Genomic DNA, 19,471 nt, shown 5'->3' with positions numbered 1-19,471 from the left:
CTTTGTACTTTTTGTATTGTGTAGTGTATATTTAATTAAGAAAACCGTTTTACTTTGCATTAATGATAAACATTAATACATTATCTGTTAAAATCAATAACAGATCAAATCAATTATCTGTTAAACATTATTACATTAACATTATCTGTTAAAATCAATAAATCAATAAAAGTCTTAAGCCACACTTCACCCTCAACAGTTAAGAGCCAAATTACTTTCAAAAACAATCAAAGCAGTCAGATGCACAGAGCCACGGTTTGTTATTTTATTAACAAATCTGCACACAAAAGAATGATTCAGTTCCTCTTTCATTCCTCACTTTCCTAATACAAAATGAACGATTCCTAACATCACAGAAAACATGAACATTTGTTTTCAAACTATAATTAAATTTGTTAATCTTCAGGTTCGTTTCCATTCCCGTCCTCTCTGTCCTGCTCCGCCTGCTGCTGAGGGTCTGAGAGCTCAGGCTGTGTGTCGTCCATCGGCTCCTCTGTCTCTGGGGTAGGAGAAGACGTCTCCTGAGCTGCTGCAGTCTCCATCTGAGAAAGAAGAAACAAAATCAAAACAAATATGTGTTTTATAGCATAATCCATAGTGTACAATGGTCCAATCAGTCTCCTCCGTGCCGTGTCTCCTGTACAGTACAGAATGTGTTTAGACAAATTGAATTGAACCTCTGTCCTCCCTTCTCTTCTGTTTTTTGTTCCTAGTTCACCAGCATTGACCGCACTAAAGAACATGAAGATGAACTACCTGTGAAGCTGTATTCACAGTCTCCTGCTCCATGGGCTCCTCTTCTTCACCATGACGTTCGTTTTGTTCAGATTCGGGCGCTGAGGCAGAGGCGGGCTCTGCTGTGGCAGGTTTAGGAACTGGTTCAGTCTGGAAAACACAAATATTAGTGTAAAAAAAACAAACGAACATAAGATTTAAAAAGCAAAAGATGAAGTTTAAATCTGTCAACTGGACAAATTGCTGTAGGAGTGAAGACGTTTGTGTCCTCATCCAAGCCCCTCCTACAAGACCTGGACGACTGAGGAATTACACAGACATAGATTTAAATATTTTCTTATCCACAGAGCTCATCATCATCTGAATAATGTGACCTGGTACAATATCTGTTTAAATATACGTAGATGAATTGACCACGAGTAAGTTAATCTACATTTCCAGTATTTACACCAACCTGCTAAGGGACTACAGGTTTAAATTAGCGCTTTTCCACTTTCAAGGCCCTTTACAAGGAGAGCCACACACGCATTCATACACCAGTGCACACAGACACTGGCGGCGAGATGGATTAAGTGTCTCGCCCAAGGACACAACAAGAGTATTGATCTGTGGGAGCGGGATTTGAATCACCAACCTTCGGATCAGTGGACACACACTCTACAAACTGAGGTCCTGTTGCCCCTATACCTTTTAAATACATTTTCATAACTGTTATGTTTAGCAAATAAATATATATGTTGTAAAAAAAACCAAATAGCACTGATGTACATTTGTGGACCTCTGAGCTACTGCTGATCCAACAGAGAGAAAATATATGTTTGCCAATGCATTTTGAGGTAGAGAAGAACAGTTGTATGATTCAGGCATCAGTAACTCTTACCTCTTTCTCAGGCTCCACAGGTTTGGGCTCTGGTTTCTTATGCGCCTCCAGAATGGTCATGATGGACGTAGGAATGTGGGCTTGCTGCAACACAGAAGTAACATGTAAATATGACTCTTCAGATAAAGTTTTATTTAAGCCACCTCCTCAAAAACAGACCTGGAGTTGTGTTTTTGTTTCATTCACACATGTTTGAGTCACACTTTATTATTAGTCTGTAACATCTCCAAAGCTCAAAATGCTCTGTGTTTTAGTGGCAGAGTAAAGAGTTTGAAAATACAGTGGAGCACTTCCTGTATTAGGTGGAACAGAGTGTTTTCTGTCAAACAAACTCACTGAATATGCAGGATTTGTGTGTTAAACATGTGCGAATGAATCTTGTTTTTTAAAGATTTTACTAAGATTGTTGCTTAGACAATTTTGGTGATGTTTATAATTTTACTTCCTGGTTGGACGTGTGTAGCAGATGCGATATTGCAGAGTTATCTAGCAACCATAATGTTAACAAGGGCCAAAGCTCATCTATTTACACACAAGTTACTATTTGACAAATAAATATACATGACTACGCTTTTACTTTTGAAATAATTAAAGTGTAAGAAACTGAACTGCCGTGATAAATATTTAACACAAGTATTATCCCGCCAAATGAAGTAATAATTAGAGAATGATGAAAGCCTGCCTTAAGCACTTTAAAGTACTTTTGTGCCATACCTGGTGAGGAGTGAATAGCTGTACGTGTTGTAGTAGTGGGTCTCTCATCTCTGGACAGCGCTCAAACACACTGCTGAGCTGAGCCGGAGGAAGAGCCAGAAGAACACTGTAGGACTGAGGTCTGGTCCTCTGACAGCACTTCACAAAACCCTCCCACACTTTAGGGTACTTCCACACCTGAGGGACAGTAATGTACACACTTTACAACTATTATTATTTATATAAGTTCATATGCTATGGACGTCTAACACAGAATGTAATCGTGTGCGTTTAAAGCCGTGTTAGAATGTTGTTACCTCATCAAAAACAAACTCGGAGTTGTGTTTTGAGGAAACAACATTATATGATAGATCAGAAAATAGTGTAATATAAACCCTTTAAACCCAGGAGCCAAACCAGACCCTCCAAGAGACCTGAACCTCCAAATATTACAAAAATATAATAATTTTTCTTGTTAACTGGTTTAGTCTTGGATTAATTCTGCCAGACAGACGGATGGTACTGGCCTAGTCCTAGTTTACACCTGGTTTACTTGATTCAATTCAGTTTTATTTATATAGCACAAATATAGCAACTTGAGCTTCCCAAAGTACTTCACATAAAAAGTCTACAAAAAACAAATATACAGATGACATGATAGGATTGGCAACTTCTGCAGCACAATGTTGGTAAAGTTTTGTATTTTATTTTTCAAAAAACTATTATAGAAGTTGTTATTATCATTAATGAAACAGATCTAGTGTTGGAGATATTTTGTGCAACACCAAAAAATCTGCACAAGAGAACATATTTGAATAGCCCTGGCCTATATCATCAAGAGAAGTAAATGTCCCACTCTTTAAAGTTTGCGGGGGAATAATCGTCTTTCCAGTACTGAAGCAGTGTTTCCCACAGACTCTGGAGCCACACACTGATTGAACGACGTTAGATTTTTTTTTGTACAAACCTGTTTAACGATGAGTCTAGCTAAAATGTTCATGACGAATCCGCCCAGTCTGGGATACATGGTGAGGGACTGGATCACAGTTCTCATGAGGAGCATTGGGAGAGGGTTCTGCTCCATCAGCTGCTGCATCACCACTGCCAACACCTCAGAGGTATAAACGTTCTTCTCTCCAAAACACAGGTTGGTGGCTACAAAAATACAAGAAATTTAGTTAAAAACATTTCAAATTTGGACAATCCACATATGCTGGACCTAATCATTTATATTAAAGAGGAGTTATTTTATTTCTTTTCTTTTTTAAATCACTATGTTGCCTTTTATTGCTTTGAAAATGCTATATTCACCATAAAACAATATATTAACGTTTTATGTGTTTCACTTTTGGTTTTGACACTCCTCCCTTTGCTCTCCACACTAAGCCCCTTTCAGAGCATTATCACAACACAATCAGCTGCATCCTGCTTAAGACGCTACTGCACATCACATCAGGTTTGTGAAGCTGTAGTGTATTGTTTTGTATCATGTTTTTGTATATTTATGGAGAATTGTCGCGCAGGAGCATGGGTGATGTAGGCTTGTGGGTGGAGCATGGGCTTGTGGGTGGAGCATGGGCTTGTGGGAGGAGCCTTTGACAGAGTTTTACAGCTAAGGAGGGTTCGAATAGGCCCCAGGAGAAGTCGCTAAAACTTTGAAACATACTGGACCCTGGAATTACCAAGATTATAAGAGAAAACAGACCATTATTAATAGTATAGTATTGTTAAAACAGACATTTCAGGCTAATTAGACTTTTGTTTGTATCCAAATCTCTCCGTATGATATTTTCACGATATGCATCTCACGGGATGATATTTATTGTGATCATTTCATGAGGCAAAATTGTGAATATGCTTCTTTCATAAGCCTTTAGTTCTGTCATAATCCAAAGACCCAAGATTTAAAAGTGCTTAACAACTATCTCTTCATGTAGTCTGCACTAAAACAGAGCAAAGGATCATGGTCTATGTAGTTCCCTCTGTTTTTGCTGTTTTTTTTTGTGCTATTGCTGCACCATAACAATAAATTTCAGCAAAGAGACTTGTAATTTGATATATTGCGAGACTTTTGAAGATACAATATCATGATATTTCACGTACTGTTACATCTATAGTTAAATATTTACTTTTAGTTTTAGTTGATGAAAATGAGCACAATTTAAGTTTTTATTCGTCAGTAAAAATAACAAAATATTTTAATCAACAAAATGTAAAAAGCTACTGACCTTTTATTATAGATTTCATGTCACATTTGGTGGAGTCGATGTTGTGTAAAGCGATGAGCAGGTCTCCAGGAGTGAGAGGAGAAACAGATGAAGTGCCCTCACCTGGACGACAACAGGTATTACACCACCAGGCCGAGCACAAATAAAGACTTCAGTGAGAAACTTACTGTGCTGTGTGCCCAATAACCGGTTGAATACTTCTTTCACTACAATAGGGTTGAGTTTGATTAACTTGGGAAGGGCCTGGATAACTTCACTCTGAGGAAAAGAAACAATTTTGGGATTTAGTAATCAAATCAAGTATGTTTTTGTATATTTTCACATTTATTTCAGTGTATTTCTAGTGAATAATTTCAAGTGACTAATACACTACCAGTTTATGTTAACAGACAGGTGCAATGTTTTAAACTACTTCTATAAACAGGCTCTGTGCACAGTAGCATGCTCGCTAGTTCTGCGTCTCAAAGCTTACGCTAACTTTTATTAAAAGCATAAAATATAAAATAAAGAACCAATTACTGTAAAATGAGTTAAAATAAAAACAACCCAATTGTTTTTATATGCTAAATACTTCAGTTTGTAGAGCTGTTTTAATATTTATTGTGCCGCAAAAGTAGCATTAGCGTTAGCATTGAGACACAAACACCTTTCTTTCTAAACACATGTGTGCTCCGGTGAAGTATTTATTTTATTTGTGTTTGGTGTCAGTGACATCCACCTGCAGCTCCATGTCCACTGCCTGATCTTTAATTATTTATTCAATTTAGCGTGACTCAAAAAAACCTCACAGGGATTGAACAGAACCGGAAGTAGTGACGCTAACAGTTGGCGCTAATACCGTTGTGCACAGAGCCAATAAACACTTACGTAACACATTTAACACCATTTCTGTCTGTCTATTAACTAGACTAATATTAAAGTAGTACAAAAATAAGTGGTTTTGACCCATTTTGCTTAATTATAAACTGTTATTTTAACCAGACTAGTGCTCATGGTTAAACATTCATAATTTGGTTAATTTTGAGACATTTTTAGACCAGCGACATAGTCTGGCTACAGTTTTATCATTGAGTCAACTCTTTAAAAACACAACTTTCTCACTATATCCACTGCTTTTTATTGATACCTTTTCTAATCCGTTAATAACTGGGATCAGGAAGCGCACATCTGGCACCCTCTTGTGGTAAAGATCACGCACCCGCTCCACCAGCTCTGGAGACGGCGGAACTTAACAGAAACATAATATATATATTTTTAAACGACCTTTTCAGTGAAGTTAGCATTATTATTTCATATGTTTTCCTTACCTTTGTCAGTCAGAATATGGAGGCAGCGAGTCACAAGTGTCTCAGCTCCTTTTGGGCAATTTTCAACCAATAACAACAAATCAGGCGAGTTCATGCCCATGCCCCGGATCTAGAGACAAAACATAAGGACACAACACATTCAATATTTTCCCAGGTGATTGTATTATCATTTTATCACCTGAAAAGTCTTATATTAAAGAAAATCTGGTTAGTATATTTGTAAAGCAATAAACAAGGCAATTTAAATATCACAGTTGTCTAATAGAGAATTACAAAAATACTTAAAGGCCCATGTTATGGTATTTTCTGGAGTTGTATTTTGTTTCATTCACACATGTTTAACACACAAACCCTGCATATTTAGACTGAGTTCTTCCCTAGGACTGAAAACACTAGAATTGCCACTTATCTCAACTGAAATAAAGGTAAAAGGAATTTGAAAACTACCACTTCATGACATCACAAGGTGGAACAGAGCATTTTGTAGTCAGACTAATAATAAAGTGTGACTCAAACATGTGTGAATGAAATAAAACACAACTCCAGGTCTGTTTTTTGAGGAGGGAACAGCAATAGAACAGGACTTAAAGCTACAAGAGTCAGTTTTAATACCGTGAGTTCTTGGGTTTAGTGATGATCAGGTTCAACATTTGTGAATTTACATCACCTCATTCTACAATCTGAAAAGCACCAGTAAACTCACCGGCTGCTCTATGGCTCTGAGCACGCTGCGTTTGATGTCGGCGATGGCCTCGGTGTAAACGGCAGCGAGCTCATGAACCAGACGATGGTTCAGAGGAAGAAGAGACAGATACAGAAACAGACACTGACGAACCGTCTCCTCCGTCCAGGGAGCAGCCACCTCTGAAACACACAGTACACGTCACAGTTTAGACTCAGCGGTGGAGGGTAATGAAGTACAAGTAGTACAGTACTGTGCTTAAGTACAATTTTACAGTGGATACTTTTTACTTCACTACGTTTGAGAGCAGTATCTGTACTTTATTCTCTACTACATTTTTCAACTGGACTGAAAAATAATAGTACTTTTCATATGATTTGAGGGGTTATTTTTTACATTTCTTTTTAATTTTTTTTACATTAGTGGTAACATAATAAATTTAAAGATGCAAAAAGATGCAAGTTCAAGTTCAGAAGCTTTAAGCAAACAAAAATAAATATGCAAAAATTCCTAAGACAAAATAAGAAACTGATTGTTATTGCTACTTTTGACTAAAATATGTATAATTTTTTTTTAACACTTTAAGAGTAAAAAGTAAAAGTATTTCTCACAAGTGTTGTTGATTTGTTAAAGTACATTAATACTTTTAGTAGATTTTTTTCATGTGATACTTTTACTTTTACTTGAGTACTCTTTTGCCTCTGTGTGTATCTTTACTTAACCAACAAAACTGAGTACCTCTTCCGCCGCTGGTTAGGTTGCAGGTAAGATGTAACTAAAAGAGTGTTATTTTATAGTCATGGCTGGTAATACTGTCAAAAAATAATCGATTTGTCCTTCGATGCATCTTTAAATAAACTTTAAGAACATAGACACGACTTTTAATCAGTGCACACACAAAAACACTGTCAAATGTTTTCCTCTGACCACACCTGGACCAGAGGACTGCAGATGGCGCCTTCGTCCTAACTCCTACAGTAGGAGTAGCAGCAAAACCTGTTTAAACCATCTGACCGGACATGTCACAGCAACATCACATGACCACTGTGAGGCGCTAGTGAGCAGTCCAAAGTGTCAGAGGTGAAAGCAAACTAACTAAACTAACCTTGGTCTGAAAAAAGAACCTATTTAAAACAAATTAACAGGACTATAATACTGAATAATTGATATACTTTGTACCTGTGTCTTTGTCGGCCCCAAACAGCAGAGACGGTGGATTGGGATGAACCAGTAGCTGCATGTAGTTCAACGCAAACTTCTCAATGTAGTCTCTCAAATGCTCCTTTTCATACATTCTCTTCAGGAAACTCAAAGCTGTCGTCCGCACCTAAAATAAAGAACAAATATGGATAAGTTCTGTGTTTAGTGAATACCGTGCATCTTAAATAAAACTACAACTTCTTACTTTTTCCTTTTCATGTGAGCTCAGGTCCAGAAGCACATGAAGATACTGAAACTGCCGAGACGGGCGGTTGAAAATGAGTTCCTTTAGAGTGGTCATTCCCAAATAAACTCGAGACTAAAACAGAAGACATTGACACTGGTTTGTTGTACGTACATAGTTTTAGTATTTAACTGAAAATGTTTTATGTACCTCGTCCTCACAGTATCGCCGTATGACTTCCAAAGCAGAATCTGTAATAACTGGAGCTTCTAAAACCAGTTTGGTGAAAAGTCTGAAAGAAAATACATTTCAAAAGCTTAGATGGCATTACTTTCATCTTATTATTATCATTAAGAGTATCTGAGTCGTCCCTCACCCGTCCCTCTGCTCCGGTTTCTCCTGCAGCCCGGACAGCAGCGTGTACAGACAGTGATCGTAGCTGTCGAGCAGGCCGGAGGGCATCTGACTTAAATATGTGGTGTATTCCTGATAGAGCAGGGAAAACGCCAAGTCGCTCCGGGTCCGAATGTCCTCCAGGATAAACTCCAGCACGTCCCCCTTCATCATGCCCTCGAACTGAGTCACTAAACGGGACAAGAGCTTCACTCTGACCTGAGGAGGAGAGGAACAACTACAGTGAAAATATAACACAGGAACGCAAATACTTTTAGGGACATTTTTATTATATATTTAATACAAAACATAATTTAATGTAGACCTTGTACAACATAACACGCTGGCTCACTGTCGGTATTAAAATCAGAAAATTCAAAACTAATTTAAATGAAGACTAACCAATTATTTTTATATGTAGAATATCTCAGTTTGTGGAGTTTATTATGCCTCAAAATTAGCATTAGCATTAGCACTGAGACACAAGCTTCTCTCTTTCTAAACACAGAAGTGTCCTCTGCCCCCTGTCTGATCTTTAAATATTTATTCATTTTAGCATAACTTTGTGTCACTACTTCCTGTCCAATTTTTGTCTCTGAGGTTTTTGCTAACAGAGAGGATGCACAGAGCCACTTTGTACAGTATGTATATAAAGTTTACAACTGATCAAATGTGGGCCATGATTTGGTCATGTCATGTAAAAATATAGCAATAATTAATTATACTTATCCTAATTATTATTTATTTTTATTATTGTATATTTATGATTATTTATATTTTTATGATTATTTTTATTGTTATGATTATTTTCATTATTATTTATTATGAATATTTTTATTGTGATTAATTTTAAGATTATTATGATTGTGGTTGTTGTGGTGGCAGTTGACGGTGGTGGTTGTTGTTATTCCATATTAATGTTTCCTCATGTATTGTCGTGTCTAAAGCAGACCTACAGTCTAAAGCAGACCTACAGTAAACATGCTCTCACATGTTCTGGTTTGTATAATCTGAGTCGTACCTGGGCCATGCCGCTCTGTGCGATGGACTTCTCCGAGTGCAGGACGCGTTTGACGGCTTTAGACGACAGGTTTTCGAGCTGAGAGTCGGTCAGAGGCTGAATCACATCAGACAAACGGAAAACCTTCTTCCTCCCACTCGCACCTGGCATTCTGTTTAAAACCATCATTTGAAACATTTTACACCATGAGCCATTTGATCATGTAGAGTCTAAACATCTGCCCCAAACTAAACCTGAGCAACACAAGAACAGCACGTTTCCTCATTCACACATATTTAACACACAAACCTGCAGATTTAGGCTCTTCGCTCACACAGACATGACTCTGTTCCACCTTGTGATGTCATCGTGTGGTGATACAGGAAGTGCTCCACTGTGTTTTTAAACTCCACCTTCACTAGAATCATCTGGATCATTTCAGCTTCTGGAATTGTCATTTATCTCGACTGAATTAAAGGTAAAAGGAGCTGTTAACTTGAAAACTCCTCTCCTCCTCTTTTCTCCTCTTCCTCTCTCCCTCTTGTCTCTTCTCCTCCTCCTCTTGTCTCTTCTCCTCTTTTCTCCTCTTGTCTCTTCTCCTCTTTTCTCCTCTTGTCTCTTCTCCTCCTCCTCTTGTCTCTTCTCCTCTTTTCTCCTCTTGTCTCTTCTCCTCCTCCTCTTGTCTCTTCTCCTCTTTTCTCCTCTTGTCTCTTCTCCTCTTTTCTCCTCTTGTCTCTTCTCCTCTTTTCTCCTCTTGTCTCTTCTCCTCCTCTTTTCTCCTCCTCCTCTCCTCCTCCTCTTCTCCTCCTCCTCTTGTCTCCTCTCTTTAGGCTGAGCTGTTGACTTGAAAACACCCTCTTCATGACATCACAAGGTGGAACGTCGCGTTTTGATCTTTGTAGATGTAACAGACTAATAAAGTGTGACTCAAACATGTGAATGAAACAAAACACAACTCCAGGTCTGTTTTTGATGACGTAATGACATTATAAAACAGTTTGAAGCTAACCAGAGTAAATTTTGCATGCTATAGGACATTTATTGTTATTGGACTCCTGTGAGCTCGGTACCCCTCGGTACTAATAAAGAAACCTTGAAACTTGAACCTTAATCTAGAGTAGATTTTAAATCATAAAACACAAAATACAACTTATAAACAGCGATAACTCTGTCCTGCCGTTGAATCAAATACTTACGGTTTACTTCCCGTGTAAGTGGAGTATTTAGTATTTATTGTTCATTGTTCTGGACTCACTTGGGCTGAGCGGTGGGCAGGATGGGTTCAGGGAGCCTCTTCATCACTGGGATCTCTGGGGTCTTCTCCGTGTGCCCACCCACCACAGAAATGTTCTGCACCACCATCTGAGATTTGCGTTTGATCAGAGGGTCTTTGCTGCTGCCCTCCTCCTCCGACGCCTCTTTGTTTTTGGACTGTTCCAAACCTAAAAGAGACAAACGTTCAGTGAAAAAGCTTCTCAACCCTGTACTCTTGTTTTTATCATGAAGATACGCCTTTAACTGAAATGTTTGTGTTCAGTAATGAATGAATAACACAACTAAATTAATAGCCAAATAAAACAACTAAATAAAATACTAAAATTGGTCAACCGACTGTTCTGTCTGAATTATGTTTAAGCATTTAATTCATACAAAATGAACATAAAATAATCAATATTTGTGTTCTAAAAAAAACATTTTCACATTTTCTTATTAAAAAAAGAAAAAAATCCATACACGTGGTAATATACAAAAAAAGTAGCCACAGTCACACTCAAATAGTTGGGCAGCGATTACATTTTTAATCATAAAACACAAATCTTTGAACATAACTAATATCCTTTAGTTGGTCAAGTTTATAAAAATCTAAAAATAGAAACCTGTGGGAAACACTGTGGTACAGGTGTCCCTCAAAATATCGTGGTTCACCTTTCGTGGTCTCGCTGTTTCGCTGATTTTTTTAGTGCTATTTTTCATGCTTTTTTACAGTGTATGAACGTGCATTGTGTTGTGCGTCCTGATTGGCTGTTGGACTGTAGACCATTGTGTCGTGCGTCCTGATTGGCTGTTGGACTGTAGACCATTGTGTCGTGCGTCCTGATTGGCTGTTGGACTGTAGACCATTGTGTTGTGCGAAGGTTTGAACTTTGAGAGAGTTTAAACGAGAGAGAAATGTGAGAAAATGTTAACGCCTGTGTGAGAAAAGTGTATAAAGTGTGTGGTGAGGGGTTTTACAGACAAAAACAGAGAGAATAATGTAAAAATTAAAGATGATGCTTCACGGATTTCATCTATTGCGGGTTATTTTTAGAACATGACCCCCGCGATAAACCAGGGACCACTGTATTATGTTAAACTGTACCTGGACCAATCCCTGCTGCGGTCATCTGAGTGGACAGGAGTCGGGCCAAGTGTTTGATCTGAGCGTCGGTGCCTGCGGACTCTACGGGGGTGTACGTGGACTGGAACGAGGCGGGCATCACGTCGGGCAGGTACACCATACTGATGAGCACCTGGAGGACAAGAGGACGGGGAGGAGGGGTTTCACTTAGAAAAAGGTTCTTACTGCGCTGGTTTAGTCTGAGTATTTTATTCTACGTCCATTTTAGCTTTTTACTAGACGTGCATATTTGTGTCTTTTCCAATCTGCTTAATTAAGACAGACATGCTCACAGTATATTTATGGAACTCAGAATGAATAACAACTTAAAACAAAATAACCTATGTTTTGATCGCCTAAAACAGGAAGCTGACACCCGTGAATAGCTACAGCTCGAGTAAAAGGCTGTTGATATTACGGTTTTGGTAAAAGTTGTATCTTACCAGGTTGGCGACGTTCTCAGGGGTCAGTAGGGGGCGCAAGAACTCTGCTGTGAGGTCGATGGCTGACAGACCCACTGGGACCGGGGCAGGTTTGGGCACAGGGGGGGCAGGCTCCTCCTTGTCCTCATCTTCATCTATGAGGGCTGGCTCTGAAAAAATACAAATAAATAAATATAAAAAAGTCAAGTGAGTGAAATGGATCAATATTATAATTTTGGTATTTGCTGTAAATTTGAGAAGAGAAAAATGATTTGTATATATTGTTTTTAATGTGTTGGGAGTTATTATTTGTTACGATTAGGGGTAAATGAACATGCATATTATGTCAATCCAACAGAAATGCATTACAAAATGTTTTAAAATCTATAAACTGAGCTTTAAAACTACTGAAATTGACAAAAGTACAGAAATATCCTTTATCTTTATTTGGACGTGTACTCTATGTTTTAATATTCAGCTCTTTTTACAGTCAGTTCTTAATAATCTGTCCACCTCTAGCCATCAAAAGTTCTTTCTACACTATGGTTTTGTGTAATTAAACTAACCAAAACCTCAATCAGGACTAAAATAATTCTGAACTGGGACAAATATTCTAAAAAAAAAACCTCTTCTGCTCACCGATCTTGACCTTCTTGCCCTCTGTGTACTGCTCGTGTCGCGGTCGTTTGCGTTGTTCGCGGAGGGCGGGGGTGGAGCGGGCGATCTCGCTCTGAGGCATCCCCAGGTCCTGAAGCAGGGTGCTGATCTGACCGTGGAACTCCAGACTGCACGGGTGCTTCAGAACGGCCACCAGGTGGAGCTTTAGGTTCTTACGCACACTGCTCACCTGAGACTTGGCCAGAGTGGGCGGCAAGTTTGCTAAAAAAAAAGAAGGGAAAGATGATTAAAGATTATTACATGATTTTAAAAAAAGAGTTGATGTGAGTTTCAATTGTAATATTATTTGGAACTAAGTTATGCATTAGTTATGTTTGGGATTCATGATTGATGACATTTGAAAGGACGTTGAGTTAGCAATTAATCAAATTTATAATACAAATTTAAATTCATTTTCCTCATTCTCATAATGTTTTCAGAATGATATATTGTGATCCTGCAGCAAACCACTCTTCTAATCGACATAGAATTTTAAACAAAAGTGTCTTACATTACTAATAACTTTTATCATTAATACTTTTTCTCCAGGTTAATGAAGATGGTAAATTGCCTAAATATTATTTGTGGTCCCAATGGAAACTTTGTCCATTTTGTCCACATTAAAATACTATAATAGTCTTGTTGGATATTTTAAACATTTTAGGTTGTTAGTTCATTGCCACTTAATTATTCCAAAAACTAAAAGTCACTGTTCATTTATTTTATCCTTTTACAAATTACAATTGCATTTAATACCATAATATAATACCATATACCATATCATAATCACTGTGAACTTAAGTAAAAGTAGTAAAGTAAATTGTAGGTATCTGTACTTTTTACTCCACTACATTTTGAACAGGACTAGTAGAAGTAGAAGAAGTAGAAGTATTTTTTATTGCTTGAGACCTGCTGAAAAGGCTGAAGGTTTATTTTTAACATGTTCAGAAATTGAGCAAACTAAAATATAACAACAAATAACTAGCTACAATAAATAAAAAGTTCAATTCAGTTGTTTCTGTTGAACAAAATTCAGCACAAATCTATCCAAATCACCACTTTTGAAACTTTATTAGACTCAAAATCTGTGAGAAACACTTTAACTTTTTACTTTTTAAATAAGGGGTACTTTAATACTTTTTACTTAAGTAGATTTCTTCATGTGATACAGAATTGAGTACTTTTTCTACCACTGATCATAATACACGTTAACCATAAACACTCATGAAACCTGTAATATCCTGTGTCCATTCTCACTCACCGTGCAGCGTCTCGTAGGCCTGCACCACCTCGGACATGAACATGGGTCTCTGTCGGGCGATTGTGGCCAGCGAGCCCAGAGCTGTGGTCAGGTTGATGCTGGAGATGGCCGGATGCACCATAAACTTCAGCAGCTTCTCCAGAGCCGTTTTCCCCTCTTCACACAAAGTATCTGAGGATAAGGCCAGATACAAACCCAAAAATCAACACTTACTTTTGATAACAAGCTCCTCCTCATCAAATTTGTCCTGTAGAATCTTTATGCAGATGTTGTTTAAGCAAATACAAGTTTAAGTTTAAGATCTAGGACTAATCCTCTAGGTCTAAAACAGGTCTAATTTAGGACAGCTTCAGAATCAGTTGTCATTTTGCGATATTTTTACCATATGTATAACAATATATGATACAGACTTATTAATACGAAAAGATGTTGAGATTTTAAAATGTGAAAAAGTCATGGTTTAGTTGAGATTCTTGCTTTCAATTTTTAAAGTTCTGCTTAAGTCTTGTTTTGCCTTGGTTCAGAGTAAGTTTGAGCGGTAAATCACAACAAAATTAAACTTTAACTAAATGTTTAAGTTGAACCGTAACTAAATGGAAGCCTATCAAAATATAACAATAATAATAATAATAATAATAATAATAATGTTTGTGTAATCCCTCAGTCGTCCAGGTGGGATTTAGAGCGAAAGAAAAATTCTGTTCTCCAATTCTCTTCTTCAGTTCTGGTCAGATTCCTGCTGGACACTGCCTTATATCTGTCTGAAGGAGGAGCTAACGACACTGAAACACATCTGTTTGTTTACAGTTTGTATTTGTCGGCTCAGTCTATTAAACTACACTGAGAGTGAACTGTGCCTGAGTCATATGTTGCATAATCGTTCAGGTCCCTATTGGGTGCTTTTCACTTCTATTAGCGTACTAGCTATCACTATTGTTTTCCTTGTTTTGATTTAAGTCTGAGGATGGAGTTATAAATAAGGGATAAAGACATCTATTATTCTACAAATCTATCTATCAATCATTCCTGTTCAAAGGTAGATTGTATTTCCTAACAAAAACAGCCCTTCTACCTCCCCTCTCAGACCAAACCACTTTTCTTTGGCTAAAATCTGTCCCTCACCATCTTCTAATATTGTTGTTTTTATCCAATTTGATGCAACAGTCGTTTATCTCTCAAGATTTGAACTGAGCCCAAAAGTGTAACCTTTATAACTAGATTCCTCCATTATCTGCTTCCTCACCGTAGCGGATGTAGGAGTGGTCTTTTGGTACTTTGTCCAGACTGATGTCATTCTCTTGTCTCTTTGGGACCTCTGAGTCTTGTGTCCGTGGAGACAGTGCAATGATCAAAGCCTCAGTGAATTTAATGGCATGAGTTCTGACGCCATCGTTTTCAGAGTCCAGTAACTCCAGGACCTCTCCCTTCATGTTAGTGAGCATATCCCAACATGCCTCCTGCATCTCTGAAATCACTTTAGTCCGCACCAGCCACTGCAAAGACAAAACGTCAAATCATACTACGTCAGAACAACAAATAACACATAGATGCAAGAAAAACTTTATTTTAGGCCCATCCATTTTCTTCCTCTTATATGGGCCCTGACTGTGGGGACAGCAGTCTAAGCAGGGACTCCCAGACTTCCCTCACCCCAGACACGTCCTCCAGCTCCTCCGGTGGGACCCCGAGGCGTTCCCAGGCCAGAGAGACATAGTCCCTCCAGCGTGTCCTGGGTCTCCCCCGGGGCCTCCTCCCGGGGGGACATGCCCATTATTTTAGGCCTATCACAATAATTACTATATATCGTTCAATATATGAAAGCTGTAACATTTTTTAGGTCAATATTTATCATGTGTGTGTAATATCTGGTTATTTTTTCACTATATCAGATTTAAGCTGGAAAAAGTTGAATAAATATCTTCTATTACAGACGCAAACTAACTACTAAAGGGATTCATTCTGCTGTTTGTTTGTTTTTTTACAATAAAGTACAATAAAGTTTTTGTGTTTTAAATCTACTCTTAGGTTTTTGTGTTTACTTATTTACTTCAACAATATATATGTGTTTGGAGCAGTGGGACCCATCTCCAGACCATGAGCCACTACACTACAACTACATGATTTTACCTATTGTTAAGTGAGTGCTAGACTAAGTAATGATTAAATATTTTAATGAGGAAACATACTAACTCTGTAATGTACAACCCTACAAACACATTCTGAAATGGGATTTTTATTTCATCAGTTTAGATATCAGGCTCTACAACGTTAATGCCCCTGGATGTGTTTAAAAAAAAAAGTGCAGCAAAATTAATTAGCATTTGAAAACATAAATATCAAATTTATTCGCCAGCACAATAGTTGTTGAAGCCTTAAAAAAATATAGATACAAAGCTGCCCGGAGAGTAGGTAATTAAATCAATGTTTTACCTGTAGAGAGACCTTGTAGAGTTGTGTGAGTGTGAGGATGCCCTTCTTTATCACATTCACACTCTCATCTCTCAGCAGCATGTTCAGGTTAGCGATTAGCCTGAGGAGGAGCTCATTGTCTCTTTTACTATAATCAAAAACAACAGCATTAGGTCAGAAAAAAAATAAAATCATGAAATATACACAAAACATACCATGCTTCTTCAATGAACCCAATGACAAACTTCCTAACTTCTATGGATTTGTCAGTTTGAAATGCAATCATCTCCTGTAAAACAGATCAGCAAAGAACATGCAATGAAATCTACTCTTTGATAACTGTTAACAATAACTACTACTGTAATAATCTGATATTTTGTGTTTAGTTCAGTTAACACCTTTTGTTGTTCTATCACTGTTTATGTGTTTGTGTTGTAACTGCTTCTGTATGTGACACTTGGTTGCTATGACGATAAGTTGATGTGGTTCTGATCATCAGTTACGGGTCAGTTTTGGAGACTGGCTCTTGTGAGTCGAGTCTGCTGTTGTTTTGGTCTTGTTTTGGCGTGGTTACAGTAGCTCTTGTGTTCAGACATTCTGTAAACTTTACTTACATCAAGAAAATTATCAAGGAGAGATGGGTCCTTGTTGATGATAAGCTCTTGGACCTGCAAAGGAAGGAATCATTATAAGCCTAAAAATAACAAATGACAATTCAGTTTTTCTTTTGGCTACCTAACTTGACACAACACAGATAAACAGCATACACAATGGCCAGAAGGATTACACATTATGTACGTATACCTGGTGTCACTCACAAAATAGAAGATTCAGTGAAATACACTATCAATCCAAGATGCAGTACAGTGGTCTTTTTAAATCATAAGGATTTATTTTTTGTCTTGGTAAATGGTCACATTCTTAGATAGCACTCAAACTGCTTTACATCAAGGAACCACTCCCCCATTCACTCACACATTCACTCCCCCATTCACTCCCCCATTCACTCACACATTCACTCACACATTCACTCACACATTCATACACCAATACACGCAGACACTCAGTGTGAGGTGGGTTAAGGGTCTTGCCAAAGGAATCAACAACAGTATTCATCAGTGGGAGGTGGAACTGCACCGCCAACCTGCGGGTCAGTGGATCTGACCTCTCAAACTAATAATGTTTATGTCAAGAACTGCCAACCTTTGGATCAGTCAGACACAAACTGAGCTACTGTCGCTCATATTGTAGTGTTTTGTAGTGTTTATTGTAGTGTTTTGTTGTAGTGTTTATTGTAGTGTTTGGTTGTAGTGTTTATTGTAGTGTTTGTTGTAGTGTTTATTGTAGTGTTTTGTAGTGTTTATTGTAGTGTTTTGTAGTGTTTTGTTGTAGTGTTTATTGTAGTTTTTTGTTGTAGTGTTTATTGTAGTGTTTTGTTGTAATGTTTATTGTAGTGTTTTATTGTAGTGTTTTATTGTAGTGTTTGTTGTAGTGTTTTGTTGTCGTGTTTGTTGTAGTGTTTATTGTAGTGTTTTGTTGTAGTGTTTATTGTAGTGTTTTGTTGTAATGTTATGACCCATGAATCTGTAATAAAGTTGAATTGCATTGAATACAAAATCACATACCTGTTTGAGCACAGTGAGTTTTTCATCTGTGGGGATAAGTGCTGCTTGATTTAGAAGTTCCACCACCTGCAAAAATACACAACAAATCCAGAGGTGGGTAGAGTAGCCAAAAAATGTACTAGTAAGAGTAACATTACCTGAAAATAATATTACTAATTAGTACTAGTAGTACTACTAAAATAAAAGTTACTTCAAGGGTAACTTTCAGGATGTAACAACTGATTTATAATTTGAAGTTAATATAGTTTGAATGACAACATTAAATAAAATGCTAAATAAACTTTTCAAAGAACAGACACAAAAATTAGACAAACTTAATCATATCTGAAGGAGTGGTTCAAGAAACAGATGTTTGTCACTTAATACTGTCAAAATAAAGCTTTTGCCACTTGTAGACTTACTCAAAGGAAGGAGTACTGTTACTTCAATAAACATTACTCAAGTAGCTGTAAAAGTATGTCGCTAGAAAAGTACTACAAAAAGTACAATTTCTTTAAAAAATTCCTAAAGTAAATGTAACTGAGTACAACCCACCTTGGAACAAATCTTATCTAAGTGAAACCTTTCTGTATCATACCTACTTTACCTAATCTGTTTGTAAATTGCAAAGATAATACACAGTTGTGCCTGTAAAGCTGGAAAAATACTGCCTGTAAAAAGAGCATACCTTCTCACTGGTGGTCAGGTCTGCACAAGGGGCTTTAGCTTTTTTGGGTGCATCTTCTTCCTCTATGAAGTTCATCTTGAATTTGTTTATTGGAGTTAAACTTTGAAAATCCCGGTTAATCTCTGTTAATTATAAATGTCATTAAATCACAACGCATATACAGTAGGTGCATCACTTTATATGCAGTTAGCAGGTGTTTTAGCATTAACTGACACACAAGATCGCTAAAATACACCTAAGGACATTAAGTTATCCAAATTGTATGCCTTTCATAATAATCAAAACTATTTAATACAAGATAGTGTAGAATAACTGTGGTCGAATAGCTGTGACATAGCCTGATGCTAACGTTAGCATACTGACATTTCTACACTTTTCCAAGGATTTAAGAAAGCTACTCACAGCTTAAAGTGTAGATTTCTCAGAGTAACACATATTGAGTTAGGTTATCCCTCTGTAAACCTCCACTACATGTTTATTTGCCATATTTAATGAGAAAACTGCTAATCTTAGTGAGTGCATCCATGTTTGATTCAAAGAGCGGTGCGTCTGAGGTCTTCTTCCCCTGTACGAAAAAAATCTATGTGAAGAACAGCGCTGAGGCCACCTGCTGGAGCTAACGGGAATTACATATGTTAGTATTTTATTTTAAGTTATTTGTTTTATTTAGTTTTATTTTTATTTTTTTTATTTTTTTATTTTTTTAGTTTTATTATTCAAATAAAAACGTATAAAATAAACGTTTTATTTG

The 19,471-nt window shown here is 37.3% G+C and overlaps 1 protein-coding gene across 1 annotated transcript; it reads right to left on the bottom strand.

The window, feature by feature from the left end:
* Positions 1–251: 251 nt before the first annotated feature.
* Positions 252–19,291, bottom strand: sympk (symplekin). Its single transcript, XM_033986600.2, has 27 exons — positions 19,123–19,291; positions 18,721–18,842; positions 18,054–18,119; positions 17,043–17,096; positions 16,644–16,717; positions 16,450–16,576; positions 15,263–15,512; positions 14,020–14,190; positions 12,741–12,980; positions 12,123–12,271; positions 11,662–11,812; positions 10,558–10,744; positions 9,324–9,474; positions 8,286–8,521; positions 8,120–8,201; positions 7,931–8,044; positions 7,705–7,852; positions 6,547–6,707; positions 5,844–5,952; positions 5,663–5,763; positions 4,704–4,794; positions 4,537–4,638; positions 3,276–3,463; positions 2,330–2,506; positions 1,616–1,699; positions 757–885; positions 252–542 (listed from the first exon to the last, which is right to left on the bottom strand). Exons 2-27 carry the CDS (start codon positions 18,793–18,795, stop codon positions 396–398), a joined length of 3,564 nt encoding a protein of 1,187 aa, XP_033842491.1. The 5' UTR covers positions 18,796–18,842; positions 19,123–19,291; the 3' UTR covers positions 252–395.
* Between the last annotated feature and the right edge of the window lie 180 nt (positions 19,292–19,471).

The sequence above is a fragment of the Periophthalmus magnuspinnatus genome, chromosome 21 (assembly GCF_009829125.3).
Source record: "Periophthalmus magnuspinnatus isolate fPerMag1 chromosome 21, fPerMag1.2.pri, whole genome shotgun sequence".
In the NCBI taxonomy this organism is placed as follows: Eukaryota; Metazoa; Chordata; class Actinopteri; order Gobiiformes; family Gobiidae; genus Periophthalmus; species Periophthalmus magnuspinnatus.
This window is presented reverse-complemented; position numbering and strand designations above follow the sequence as displayed.

Coding starts and splice junctions, on each gene's coding strand:
- sympk (XM_033986600.2), bottom strand. CDS start 18,795: ATGAACTTCATAGAGGAAGAAGATGCACCCAAAAAAGCTAAAGCCCCT. Junction 8,522..9,323: donor CACAGAGCGGCATGGCCCAG/GTACGACTCAGA, acceptor TCTCCTCCTCAG/GTCAGAGTGAAGCTCTTGTC. Junction 3,464..4,536: donor CATGAAATCTATAATAAAAG/GTCAGTAGCTTT, acceptor GTATTTTTGTAG/CCACCAACCTGTGTTTTGGA.